This window comes from Lactuca sativa, chromosome 8, assembly GCF_002870075.4.
Source record: "Lactuca sativa cultivar Salinas chromosome 8, Lsat_Salinas_v11, whole genome shotgun sequence".
In the NCBI taxonomy this organism is placed as follows: Eukaryota; Viridiplantae; Streptophyta; class Magnoliopsida; order Asterales; family Asteraceae; genus Lactuca; species Lactuca sativa.
This window is the reverse complement of record NC_056630.2, coordinates 209,238,883-209,253,320: the sequence shown is the minus strand read 5'-3', so window position 1 is coordinate 209,253,320 and position 14,438 is coordinate 209,238,883. Positions and strand designations below refer to the sequence as shown.

At 36.7% G+C, this 14,438-nt stretch overlaps 2 protein-coding genes across 2 annotated transcripts; both read left to right on the top strand.

Moving 5' to 3' along the window:
• Positions 1 to 429: 429 nt before the first annotated feature.
• Positions 430 to 4,790, top strand: LOC111879202 (glycine--tRNA ligase, mitochondrial 1). The gene is made up of 9 exons (XM_023875673.3): positions 430 to 968; positions 1,780 to 2,162; positions 2,269 to 2,386; positions 2,881 to 3,075; positions 3,194 to 3,418; positions 3,559 to 3,618; positions 3,684 to 3,764; positions 3,840 to 4,245; positions 4,320 to 4,790. The coding sequence occupies exons 1-9, from the start codon at positions 489 to 491 to the stop codon at positions 4,550 to 4,552; spliced, it is 2,181 nt and encodes a 726-aa protein (XP_023731441.1). The 5' UTR covers positions 430 to 488; the 3' UTR covers positions 4,553 to 4,790.
• Positions 4,791 to 7,187: 2,397 nt separating this feature from the next.
• On the top strand, positions 7,188 to 7,975 carry LOC111879206 (uncharacterized). The gene has a single exon (XM_023875679.2). The coding sequence runs from the start codon at positions 7,312 to 7,314 to the stop codon at positions 7,705 to 7,707; it is 396 nt and encodes a 131-aa protein (XP_023731447.1). The 5' UTR covers positions 7,188 to 7,311; the 3' UTR covers positions 7,708 to 7,975.
• Positions 7,976 to 14,438: the final 6,463 nt, after the last annotated feature.

Below are 14,438 nucleotides of genomic sequence, written 5' to 3'. Positions count from 1 at the left end.
AACAAAAAACTTCGTTTGTCAGTACGAGCGTTTAGCTTTGAGTTTAAACAAAACGTTTCAAATCTAAAAGTTATTTCATCTAGCGTTTAACAAAACGCTAGTGAGCTTTTGAAATCAGTTTCTATAATTACCCTTAAAAATATATTTATATATTTATTTATTTTTAATCAATTGTCCTTTTATGTAATTTTATATATTTCAAAACAGCTACTTTTACAAAACACTTATATAACAAATAAAAATTAAGACTTTACCCTACCAACTATATGCTAACGGTTTTCGGCTATCATCTAATTTTACGAAAATGTATTATAGTTTTGCGTCACCAACATGGTACCGTTTCTGTACGTACACTCCTTATTGCCTAATCATAATAATTTCTAAAATATCCGATAGAATCTTTTAGTGGCCTACATCAGAGCCCAACTACAGCCCAAAAACCTAAAACCCTAATCCTACCGCCGGTGTGGGGCCATTGATCGGAACGCATGCGTTTACATTCCGCTATCTTATCATCACTCGCTCACCACCGCATCACCTCCAGATTCCGCCAAATATATTCTTTACAACGACCGGCTAACGCCACCGCACCAATGGCCACCTCCGAGGACTCACTCCGACGAGCTCTTGCTGAGAAACAATCCACGATCGATGCTAGCGGCAACACGATACGTCAATTGAAGTCTTCCGGCGCATCAAAGTCGGAGATAGACGAAGCCGTTAAAGCACTCAATGCTCTGAAACTCGAGAAAACATCGATCGAGACTCAACTGAAAGCTTCCATTTCTGGTGATGCTAACGGCTCTGTTATGAGCAGAGATGCGTTCCGTCAGGCCGTCGTTAATACGCTCGAAAGACGTTTGTTTTACATCCCGTCGTTCAAAATTTACAGAGGTGTTGCTGGTTTGTATGATTATGGTCCTCCTGGCTGCGCCGTTAAGTCTAACGTCCTTGCTTTCTGGCGTCAGGTATGTTGAGTTTTATCTGAATTTATAATCGCCACGATGACAATCATACCGCTTAAATTTTATACTCTCATCTCCTGCTTGAAAATGCAATCGGCTTTGTGATATCCTGTTCATTTCGGAAATAGGATTTGCCGCTGTTTTCGAACTGATTGGCTTTTCACCTCAAAATTGATATGAATCGCAAAACTTTCTGGATAGTCCAATATATACGAGGCTTGCAACAAAATTCATATCGATCTCAAATCTAGGATTTTTAAATTTTCGCATAAGGTATTGAAGTGTGTTGCAATTTGGGGGAGAAAGAGGATTGAATTCCAAACATGCAGCGCCAATGTGTGACTAATTTTTCCTTGTAGGTATTCGTCTCATTTTTTACAAAATGGACAGAATTCAATATGAACTTGGTTGTTTTTTTGTTATTTAGCTCCTAAAGTTTCTATTGTCTAAGCCAGTTATAAAGTAATTTTCTGTACAACTAGGAGGATTGGTGTCTAATCTGAAATAAAAGATAAATCATTGGACACAGTTTTCCCAGAATCAAAAGCCTTAAACATCTATACCTTACTTGAGTTTTAAAATTGTGTAGCTTAAAGCAATTTGCTACCAAGCATCCCTAAGAAAGACTGACTATTTAACAAACCATTAATTGACATATGAATCTGTTTGAATCATGCGAGAGCTTATTCATTATCCGAAGATACAATAACATCAAAACTCAATAATGGAGATATGCCTCAACTAAACAACAATAGATTGGATGTTGGAGATGATAGTGGAGGATACTAATATCATTTTGCTTAAATTTTCTCAGCATTTTGTTCTTGAGGAGGACATGCTAGAAGTTGATTGTCCTTGTGTCACCCCTGAAGTTGTCTTGAAAGCATCTGGTCATGTTGATAAATTTACCGACCTGATGGTTAAAGATGAAAAGACTGGAACATGTTACAGAGCTGATCACCTTCTTAAAGATCATTGTAAAGATAAGCTTGAAAAAGATCTGGCTATGAGTGCTGACAAGGCTGCTGAATTCAAACACATTCTTGCTGTTCTTGATGATCTTTCAGCTGAGGAACTTGGTGCAAAGATCAAGGAATATGGCATTGTTGCACCTGACACTAAGAATCCTCTCTCAGACCCTTACCCTTTCAATCTCATGTTTCAAACCTCAATTGGTCCTTCTGGTGTGAGCCCTGGGTCAGTATTAATCATCTACTATTTTCAGATTATTTTACTTCATAATTGCAATGATTATAGCTTTACATTCTTCCATATTTTACTCATTTCATTTGATATGATTCAGGTACATGCGTCCTGAAACAGCACAAGGCATATTTGTTAACTTCAAAGACTTGTATTATTACAATGGTAACAAGCTACCATTTGCTGCTGCTCAAATTGGTCAAGCTTTCAGAAACGAGGTCATTTCCTTTCTTGAAAATTTAAGATTGCAACACGTGCATTTCATTCATGCTTTATGTATTTTCTTTAAGACATTAAGGGTGCGTTTGGTTGTGGAAAATTGTTTTCATTTTCTAAGAAAATGTTTTCAGAAAATAGAGTTGAGTTTTCGCTTTAAATTTCCAATAAAATTTTCAGAAAACGCGTTTGGTTGAAACTGGGGGAGTTTTCATTTTCCATCTTAGAAATTTGGAAAACTGTAAAAATCACTTTTCGAATTTACATACAAGTTGGAAAACTGAAAATTTTCATTTTCTTGAAATTTTTTGGAAAACTGAACGAACCAAACGCGTTTTCAAAATTTCTGTTTTTCTTGAAAAAATTTCCTAGAAAACTGGAAAAATTTCCACAACCAAACGCACCCTAAATGATTATTCAAGTAATGAATTTATTTATGTTCACTTAAATAACGATGTTCTCTGGAAATTGACATTTTGTTGTCATCTTTTTCCAGATATCTCCTCGACAAGGTCTTCTAAGAGTCCGTGAATTCACACTTGCAGAAATCGAACACTTTGTGGATCCTGATGACAAATCACACCCAAAATATTCTGAAGTTGAAAAGCTCGAGTTTCTCATGTTCCCAAGAGATTTACAAATGTCAGGCCAATCTGCAAAAAGACTTTGTCTTGGTGAAGCCGTTTCTAAGGTTCGTTGTTATTTAAAATTTTAGAGCAAACTACAGGAAATAGGAATGTATTCATATCTATTCATTCATAGTAGCAATATGCAACCCTAATAGCTTTTAAACACATATTTCTTCACAGGGGATTGTGAACAATCAAACACTTGCATACTTCATCGGAAGAGTGTATCTATTTTTGACACGTTTAGGGATCGATGAAGAACGTTTGCGTTTCAGGCAGCATCTTCCAAATGAGATGGCCCACTACGCTGCAGATTGTTGGGATGCTGAAATCGAATCCTCTTATGGTTGGATCGAATGCGTTGGCATTGCTGATAGATCCGCATATGACCTACGTGCACACACGGTAACCATTAATTATAGAAGGGCATTTACGTCTTTTGAACTTACAAAGTTCCTTCAATTCCTTATTTATTGAAGAGATGATGTTTTATGGTTTTACCATTATTTGTAACGAGGTTTTGGGTTGTTGGTTGGTTTTCATAGGATAAAAGTGGTGTTGCTCTTGTGGCTCAAGAGAAATTTGCAGAACCTAAAGAAGTTGAGGTAATTTTTCTACTTTTATATTTTTAATTGAGAAAGCTGCTAACAAATTGATGTATTTCTTCTAGAAACTTGTTATTACTCCTATTAAGAAGGAGCTTGGGCTTGCATTCAAGGGTAATCAAAAGATGGTGGTTGAAGCATTGGAGGTATAAACAAATTCTTCTCTTAACCATCAAACAGCCACTTATATACACGGTTTTCTGATTTCCTGTTTTATGTAGGCGATGAGTGAGAAAGAGGCGATGGATATGAAATCTGTTTTGGAAACAAAAGGGGAGGTGGAGTTTGAAGTCTGCACTCTTGAGAAAACTGTGACAATAACGAAAAAAATGGTGACAATATCAAAAGAAAAAAAGAAAGAACACCAGAGAGTTTTCACACCTTCTGTTATCGAACCTTCTTTTGGCATCGGTCGCATCATCTACTGTCTCTATGAACATTCTTTCTACATGAGACCAAGCAAAGCTGGAGATGAACAGTTGAATGTCTTCCGTTTCCCCCCTCTTGTGGCCCCCATCAAATGCACTGTTTTCCCATTGGTTCAGAACGCTCAATACGAACAAGTTGCTAAAAACATCTCCAGATCTTTGACTGCAGCCGGGATTTCAAACAAGAAAGATATTACAGGTTTGCCATTGTCTTGTTTGATTAATTCTCATAGGAAAATGTGGACTTCTTATATTGTATCTATGTATGTATAGGTACTTCAATAGGCAAAAGATATGCGAGAACAGATGAGCTGGGTGTGCCATTTGCTGTGACTGTGGATTCCACGTCATCGGTGACAATCCGCGAAAGGGACAGCAAGGATCAAATCCGTGTCAGCATTGATGAGGTGGCGGCTGTTGTCAAGGAGGTCTCTGAGGGTCGTGCCACATGGGCAGATATCTTGAAGAAATACCCCGCTCACACTTCAGCTTCTGCAGATGAATGATCAGTGAAGTTGTAATGTAAGGTGCTCTCTCTTTGTTTTTTTTGGTGTTAGAAACAATGTTGCTGTTTATTTTTAAATTCCCAACACGCCCATGCTTCTTTCAACACACATCATGCATATCAGATTTTAGCTCTACTCATATAGTATAGGGTTGTTTTTGTCTTTTCACTTATGTTGGAGAAAAACATATAGACAGACAGACACACAAGAAGAATGTAATTTTCCTGTTGGTTGTGCACCTGTTTTTTCATTTTTCCTGGATAAAGTGGTGACGTTGTGTGGATATATATAATTTGATGAATATTTGAGAAAATAACCTAGTTGGAGAAATTAAAAACCAAAAGCTAACGAGGGTAAATGTGTAAATAGTTTGGACTTGAAAGGAAAGTCTTTTTTCGCTTGCTAAACTTTTCATTTTAATAAAAGGGAAGCTATTCTATCAATTATCAAATTTGTTGAGCTATAAAGTCGAGTCTAGGGTTAAGTTAATAAGGTCTTAAAATCCCAGATTAAATAAAACAATTATATCACCTTTAATTAGGGAAACGTGTCCAGGAAAAGAACGAATATATTCTTTCTTTTTTTCCCCTTTGATAGCCGTGTCATTCGACTTTTGGCGCAACAATCGAATTGCGTACATAAAATTAATGTTAAACTTGGGTAAAGCTTTTCTTTATGACTAATTTCTATGTTCTTAAAGTTTACATATATTATATATTCTTTCATGTTTAAGATATATCAAATATTAACAAATTATCTCTTTGGTTTCGCTGTCTTTTTCTTAATTCATACAAAAAAAAAGGCGTTCTCCAAAAAATGTTGCAGTCTAGTGGAATAAGGCAATAAGCTAGAGATTATTAGAGGTGACAATTTTGGATCATTTATATGTGCATGATTCGTTTTGGGTTTGTTCTATCTTTCATGATTTGAATATATAAAACAAAAACTTCAGCTAGAAGGAAACGAATCGGACGGAGCTAAAGCTCATGTGTATGTAACTTTAAAATATGTTTTATCTTTAACGAGTTAATAAATAAAACAAAAAGTTTAGCTAAAAAAGATCTGGCCCGATAGATTTAAAGTTGTCTAAAGGGTAATTTTAAGATATACAACGTTTTGAAATGCTTGATTAAAGATTATATTAGTTTTGTAGATATATAGTTTTTCTGCAATCGTATTTTGGTAAATTAAATATCAATAATTTTTTACTAATGACAAAATGTTTGTAGGTCAATCTCATTAAACCCGAACTGTTCCAAAAAGTGATTTTAGATTTATAAATTCGATTACAATCCACTGTTTTTTTTTTATCTATTAGTCTTTTTTATGATTACTAATGAACATATTGATGATTTAGTAGTTGTTTTAGTGTAATGAGATTTTAAAGTTCAAACTATGATCTTAGTATCATCAAAGTTGTTTTAGTGTAATGAGATTTGGAAAGTGATTATATTATCCAATCAAAATCCAAGACCAATTTGTGATTCCAGAAACTACCTCGTTCTTTAATACTCCAATAGAACATTTTCGATTTATGATTCTCTGTCAAATGTTTTTATTAAAGTTTTGAATTTCAGTGAGATCGTTCTCAAATATAAAGTTTCCTTTAAAGCTTTCGATAAACGTCCCCTAGAGATCATGTCAAAGAAGGTGCATTGTTGACACAAAAAGTAATGCATATATTATCTGTAATCACATTATAGACGATTTGAAAGGGATGCTACACAACTTGAAAGCACCTTTGTTTCGTGTCAAAAATTTGAGGGGTTCGATTACGCCATTCAGTTTTATTTTATTTTTATAAATGTATGCCAAATCAAATATTATATTTTTTGTACAGATAGAACAAAATTTCTTTTTAAGTGTCACAGAGAAACACTCAAACACAAACACATGTCAAGTCAAATATTATATTTTTTTTAACAGATAGAACAAATCTATTTCCTACTTGGTATAATTTTCATCCAAAATTACTTTCCTGCCTACTAAACTTCTCACATAATCTTGGTAACCTTGATTTTCGTTCACAAACTTTCTTCTAATTAAGGTATTAATGATTTATTTTTATAGTTGATGTTAGATCATTTAATTTTGAAATATATACTAAAAATATCATTGAATCTATATAACCTTTGATTTGATGAGATCAAAGGATGAAATTGTTTTTACGATTTTTTTATTTTTTATTTGATCCGGATTCATTAGTTATGTGTATCTATTGAACAGTCAAACAAATTAACATTTCTTATTTTTTTTTAATAATTTGAATATACATTTATGAAAAAAACAGGATTGTCATTTATCATATAAACAAAATATCAAATACGACGATATAAAACTTCAAATCACTTTTGATAAACATATTTACAACCACTAAAATAAGTCTACAAGTTTCTTCACAACCCATGATAAATTTTCTTTTCTCAAAATGAAAATGATTGCAAGTATGATTTATGGTTCCCATCGAGACTTTTCCAAAGTGGGTGAGGGGTATCTTGGTCTTTTCCCACATAAAACCTTCTTTACTCAGTTATACCATATGCATCATTACTTGCCCCACGCAACATCAGTTGTACCCAGTGCATTACCAGTTGTACGTTTACCTTTCCAAAAAGCTTCCAACACTTGTACCAATCACAATGGAATCCCTCAAAATCAGTAATACAAACCGTAACGGATTGGAGAATCCTTTCCATATTTTCATCAAATCTCTCTATTAAACCATTCATCATCATTACCATTCACACAGTGAAGGTGAAATGTCACCCACAAGAACCACAAATTCTTCAATTTTCGAAGCGTTCTCGCTAACCCCACTTCCATATCCGGTTCTTTTGATCTTGTCGCTCATCTTCTTCTTTCTTGGATTTCAATGGTACTCTTCTTACGAAGAAGCCATTGAAGCTACTGAAGAGAGCTTCAATTGGGTTCTTTTAATCACTCCATTAATTCTGCTTTTTGCTGTCAAATGGTTGTCAAATGTGGAGCACCCAGAAAAGTTTTTTGGGTTTGGGTTGTCACCGTGGGAGCGTCGCCGTTGGCTAGCGTACCAGTCGCCGGAGGAGGGAGGTTCGCCGTGGGGGGTGGCTGCTTTGATATTGTTGGTGCTTGTCTTGATGCAGTTTCATTCTACTGTTCTTGAAAGTTGGTTTTGATTAAAACGAGTTGAATTTTAATGGGTTTTGGGGGTTAATGTTAATTAAAGTGAGGTTTGATTTGTTTTTGTGTTTACTTAGAATGAATGTTTAATATGAGGTTTGATTTGTTTGGTACTACTACTCAGTTTGTGCTATGGTTAGTTGTACATTGAGCTATATAGGTTGTAATATTGCTCTTATATTTGGTTTTTTGGCTTGTATAATAGTATCTAATTTATGCTTGTATTGCTATTCATGAAATAGGATTATTCATGGGTTTTTAGTATTCAGGATTCAATTGTGTGACAGAACATAATCTCATCTCATTATTTATGTAATAAATGGTACCTTGTTAAATGGTTGATAATTGGCCTATCTGCCGTTTAAAAAAAAATAAAAGTAAATGGCCAAACCCTAACTAGGCTATGCCACGTGGCTCGGTTCAATTGGAGGAATGTATATAAGTAATTTAAAATTTCATGTCTCTTAGCTCTAAATAAATGTTTTTTTTTTTTATCATTTGGCCATGATCATCCGAAACCAATTTGTAAGGTTTGAGTATTTTGCTAGTTGAAGCAGTTTTGGATGAAACCGATTTTCAAACTTATAATTGTTTTTATCGATTATTTCTTCAATTTGTTGTTTATATAAGGTTTAGAGGTTTACTATCCTAGATGCGAGGAAAATATTTTTCTAAATTTTAAAAGTTGAAAAATAATGTTATGAACCCCTCCTTGGAAAAACATTGTAGCTCATGCATAGCCATGAGTTTTACTTATTTGTCAGTTTAACCATTAAAGTTTTCTTAAATTTTGACACCGAAAGCAAGTTCAGTGAAATATGAAATCTAGCAAAAAAAAAAAAAAAAAGGTTTTATTCAAACCGCTTTCACTCAAACGGATGGGAACCGATCCTAACGAAATCCTGTAGATTTGGAATTTTTTTCCTTGGAAACTGGTTTAGATATTCTCGTGTAATCCTAGAAAAATACATTTAAATTTAGCTTTAAGATTTTGGCACAAGAAATGGTTGATCACCAAAATTTCTTAAATAAACAAATATGTGCAACTAACCCAAAGAGTTTTATGGTCTGCCAAGCAAACCCAAATACATACATGCTCTTTCTTTTTTCTAAATTAAGTTCTATAAATCAGTTTTTTTTTTTTAAACGGCAAATAACATTAAAAAAACATCATACTTGTAAGCAAGAAGCTAGCAAGCGAGGGCAGAGTACAATTACAGAGAAGAAAACAAAACGAAAAGATACAATTAAATGTGAGCAAATGAAGAACTACTCTATTAAGCCCAATTACCGCAGAAGCTATTATGATTCCTATGTTTACCCCACAAGTAAGATAAAGTTATTATCATGTCTGTTGTTTTTGTTGGAAATCCCCACACTTTTTTGAATGTCATATATCATTTATGGCCAACCAAACACAATATACGATACACTGGGCAAAATTACCATATTACCACTATGGGTCATTTTGTGATTCCTTTTCAATCCCAAGGGCCAAGATGCAATATTATTCAAATACAGGGTCAAAATTAGAAGTACCTCATCATTGGGATGTTACAAATTTCCCTTTATTAATCAAATAAGTTACATTCGTTGACCCTAACTATTACATCATCTCATTGATGCCTAGTGAGAAACGCGAACAATACACGATGTGACCATAGAGACATCACAACGTGACAAGAAAAAGTGAAGAACCTGTGTCGGGACTATTCTCATGACGTGACACATTGGTGGTCAAAATGTGAGGAATATTGCATCCCAAGCCTCTGATCTTTTAGGGTTTCGTTTGTATGTAAACCCTATTATCTCGAATCTAGGGTTCATTATCAACCTCAATCACCCTCAAACCTCAGAAAACTCTAACCCTAATCTTTCTTAGTGATTCCTGGCCTTCTGGAGCTTTTGGTAGTTTGAAGAAGAAGGTGTTCTAGTTATGGATCTAGCAAGGAAACATCATCATCGTCATCTTGTGCTCATTCTGGACCTTTGTAAGTGTCCAAAATCCAAACTTTATTACTTAATGTTGCTAGATCTAAGTTTTTGTCCCATGTCCTTCATGCTTGAGCAAGTGTGAATGGAAGGAATTCATAAAGTTGGAAACTTTATGGATTCTAAGGGTCCCTTGAGTAGTATAAGGTTCAGATCTAAAAGGTGGTTAAGTATTGGATCCATGCATGTAAGTTTTGGTGTTATCTCTTCACTTTTGACATAGAATGGATTGAGGACATGAAAGAAGCATGCATGTCCATAAAGTAATCATTTTTATGGCCCTTTGGAGTTCCTTTAAGCTTCTGAAAAATTTAGAGTTGAAGACTTAATGGACTAATGAATCAAATATTTAGATTGTTGCTTCAGACTCAAGTCACGGCGTAGCACTAAGGGTGTCACAACGTTACCATGAAAGGAACCCGCGCCTTTTTGTGTCTTTTGTGATCACAACATGACGAAGGAATGTTCGCGTCATGAGGTTTACTTAATGGGTCATCCGTGACCGAGTTGGCTGAGTTGGAGTGAGTCGAGTTGGAATCGGGCCGAGTGTACTCTCAGGACATGACCAAGGGCTGGTCACGATATGAGGCTCTGTGGTTAACATTGATGGTTGTTGACTTTGACTTTGACCATTGACTTTTTGTTAAATTTCTATTCTTAGAATGTAGAATTAGGTTTTACCTTGTGTGGTTATTAGGAGCTGTTTAGCACCCATTTGATAGTTATGGGTGGCTTGGCTTTGAGCTGGATTTTAGTCGACTTTGTAAATCAGGTGAGTTTCTCACTATACTCATGGGTCGAAGGCACCAATGTCGGCCCACTAGATTACGTTATGTATCCTTGTGTATAGGACGTTGCTACACTATAGTGGGTTGTTAGATTGGTAGATCTGTTATGATTACATGTATTTTTGGCTATTGTTTGTTTATTGTTTATGTGCATATGTCGACATGTTGTTGTTGAGTTGAGGCAGTCCTGATTTGTGATGTATGCCAAGATACCTGGGCGGTCTAGTGTACTATAGGCCCTATGATGCGATCCAGTCATACTGTAAGCCCAAGGTAGCGGTCCAGCTGTTAAAGGCCTTACGAGGCGATCCAATAGACTGTAGGCTCAGTAGAGCAGTCCAGGAAGATTGTAGGCCTAGCTAGGCAGTCAAGGCAGACTGAAGGCTCATATGTTCATGCATTGTATGTGTATTGTTGTGTGGGGTATTTTAGGGAAATAATTATACTTTGTGCTTATGGTTTGGGGAAATCAGTAATCGTGTAGGCCTTACAAGGCCTGGCATGATCACACTGCATCCCCTAGAGTTTATTTCATAAATTTAGCATCTTTGTAATAACAATAGTAAAATGTATTTAACCATTTCGTACTTTTAACACAAGTTTTCTTGTGTTTTACTTGTATCCCCCCCCTAAAACATTGAAAAATCTCGAAAATATGGGGGTATGAACTCACCTCGAGTGCGTTCTTGGTTGGATAACGAAGTGGTGGCGATGATCTTCAAGTTAGAACACGTGAAGATAGTCATATTCTAATAGTCTTAAACACATAATAAAATGTGTAAATTAGATGAACTAACAATGAAAGTGTTGTATAACACTAGATTATATAAGGAATACTTACAAAGATTCCTAAAAATCAATTGAAGGATTTGTTTTCTGGGGATATTTGAAAGTGTTTCTGGGCAAATATATGAAGATTTGAAGATGTTCTTGGGGATAAACGTATGAAGTTGAATTCGTTTCTTGAGAGAAAATTGAAGGAAATTTTGAAGTGTAAATAAGGAAATGGATAGTGATTTTGGCCTAATTTATATAAGAGGGGGTGAAGATGATGTGGCATTTGCATTGGATTGTGTAATATATCTCACTGGGAAAATTTTCAACGGATAAGATATTGTGAATTCGGCCTAAGCACTAACCGAGAACCATCTTAACGCCACCGAAATCACATGTGATTTTGGTCCAAGGGAGATCTCGGGCTCGCATGTTCTCGGTTCAAGTTGAGATTTCGGTCTCCCATGTTCTCGTTCCAAGAAGTGATTTCGGTTAAGAGGTGATTTCGGCCAAGAGGTGATTTCGGTTCTTCATAACCGAAATCTCTATGCTTTTGCACAATTTAAATAAAGAAGTTTGTATAATAATTTGGATTATTAAATGATTTTACTTTTGTTGACTTACTTGACTTTTGTTGACTTATTTGTCTTTTGTGGACCCGAAATGGTCGGTTGTCAAAGCCTTCGACCCATGGAGATATAGTGTAATGACTCACCTCAGACTGCTGAATCTCATAGATAAATCTCTGGCTGTTGGCCTGCTAAAATCCCCGTGCTATCAGTCACAAAATAACATCCAATTAATAATTAGATCCCGACTCACACTAAGAGTCCAATCTAGGGTAGAAGACCTTTTTACCCTTTCCCTAAATTAGCCCAAGGCCAATGCCCAATCCAATTGTCCAAAAAGTCCAAATTCCAAAATAATCATCCAAGGCACAAATATGGCCCACTTTTCCAAATTGGGCCCAAACCCCTTCATAGCCCTTCAACCAAGAAAGTCCAAAAAAATATTAACAGCCCAACAATAGAATTCTGATGGCCCAACAAGGCCCAAGAAAACTAAAATTCAATATTAGCATACTCTTTTTAGGGCTTGCACGTTCAACGTACCTTCTTGTACACCCAGCATACTCCACCAACTTGGCCAACTTCCAATATTTAGCTCTTAATCAATTAAGTCTTCAACCCAAACTCATATATGACTTCCTTAAGGTGGTTTATCACGTAAAGTTTCCAAATTTATCTTCATGCATGGTTTAATGGGCCTCTAGAGCTCAAAAGAGCTTAATAAATGACTTAACACATGCATGAGACCAAAACCACCATAAAGTTTACACTTTTATGCTTAAGAAACCCTTAATATGCCCGGATCTACAAGGATAAACTCCATAAACGACCTTAGCTCACAATCACCAACCAAAAGGGACTAAAATGACCATAAACAAGCTAAAGAGTAAATCAATGCAAAGAGTAGCTTAATGCGTTCCCCAAAATACCACATACACAAATAAAAAGCCTCTCATGGATATAGCTCGTTGGACCCTCCGGTCCGGTCTCAGTGAAGACCCTCCGGTCTCACGGCTCGTTGGACCCTCCGATCCAGTCTCAGTGTTGACCCTCCGGTCTCACGGCTCGTTGGACCCTCCGGTCCAGTCTCACGGCTCGTTGGACCCTCCGGTCCGGTCTCAGTAACATATAATATAGCATATATATCACACAGACAAGATGCATAACTCAAGTAAACATATAAGACCCTCCGTTAACTCATAGATACCACTCATGGTAAGTATAGTGAGAAGACTCACCTCGGATGATGAACAACCCCTATAAACGCTGCTGCCGCGCACCGGTCTCTATCTCCGAGCCAAACCCACAATTAACTCAATTAGGAACTAAGTCCAAACTCTCACTCATTAGGTCTAAAGGTAGTACACTAACCAAGCTATCCATAACCAAAAAACCCATTGGTCCCACCAAGGCCCAATAACAAACGAGCTCTCCCGAGCCCCAACTCTCAAGTCTAAAAAATATGGCAATCCCAACGCAAGGGCCCAAAGCACATAAATATATTCCTTTGGTCCAAAAATCTATTGTAACAAGCCCAAACTCCAGGCCTAACACTCAAGGCCCAAATGAGACTTAACCCAAAAATTCCACATTGAGGTTACGCGCGGCGTACCTCCCTTGGTACGCTCAGCGTACACACGAATCCAGATCGGGCCATCGGGGACACTTGTTCAGTACGCGGGGCATACTGGATTTACGCTTTACGTTCTTCTAGACTTTCTTTTTCCACTATCTTGGTCTTAACCCGTTAAGACCATAGCTATGTCTATACTCTCAGATCTAGACTCCCTCAAGGCTCATACTCCATAAAGGTCATGACTTTATGTAGCACCTGGATCTTGGTATGTATTCTTTGTAACTAACTCTTTAAATATTTGCATTTTTGGCCTTGGACTCGACGAGTTGAAGGACCAACTCGCCGAGTAGAAGCGGGATAAGACGCGGGGTCTAAGTTATGGACTCGGCGAGTCGGTTCCCAGACTCGGCGAGTAGACCCTGTCTGGACCAAAAACCCTAATCCGAGGGTTTGCACCCTATTTAAACACTTTAACCCGGCCTCCTTCGTCCCATTTACTCCCAGAGGACCCCCATAGCAAACCCTAGACATTGTTGAAGCAAACTAGAGCATTTGAAGTGAGTTTGGTGCTCTTGTGATCCAAGGAAGGAAGAGAAGCTTGAAGGAGCAAGAAGGGACTAAAGGGGATCCGAATTTGTGCATCATTTGCAGCTCATTCAAGGTAAAAAGTCTGTACCTTGTTCTTCCAAATTCTAGATCCCATTTTGTGTAGTTTTAGGGCTTTATGAGACATTTTAGCTAGCCAACCATGAATGCAAGCATGGTTGGGGATGAGGGTACGAATCTAGGACCCTCGAGGGGTCACTAAGCAGAAAGGGGGTGCTTTTTCCACCCAAGAAAGGCTCCATGCAACTCAAGGGCTTGTTTTAGGACCTTTTGAGCTTAAAGTCCCATGCAAGCACATAAAGGTTGTAACTTTACGTGCTAGAACGGTCCTAGGAGCATAGATCTATCCTTTGATCAAGAGTTGTACATCAGAAATCGAAGATCTAGTGAGAATATGCGACAGACTCGGCGAGTCCAAGATT

Bases quoted from the DNA above. Each gene is read 5' to 3' on its own strand.
- LOC111879202 (XM_023875673.3), top strand. From the start codon at position 489: ATGCGTTTACATTCCGCTATCTTATCATCACTCGCTCACCACCGCATC. The intron at 2,387-2,880 runs GTCATTTCCTTT...ATCTTTTTCCAG, and splicing joins GTCAAGCTTTCAGAAACGAG to ATATCTCCTCGACAAGGTCT. The intron at 3,419-3,558 runs GTAACCATTAAT...TGGTTTTCATAG, and splicing joins ATGACCTACGTGCACACACG to GATAAAAGTGGTGTTGCTCT.
- LOC111879206 (XM_023875679.2), top strand. From the start codon at position 7,312: ATGTCACCCACAAGAACCACAAATTCTTCAATTTTCGAAGCGTTCTCG.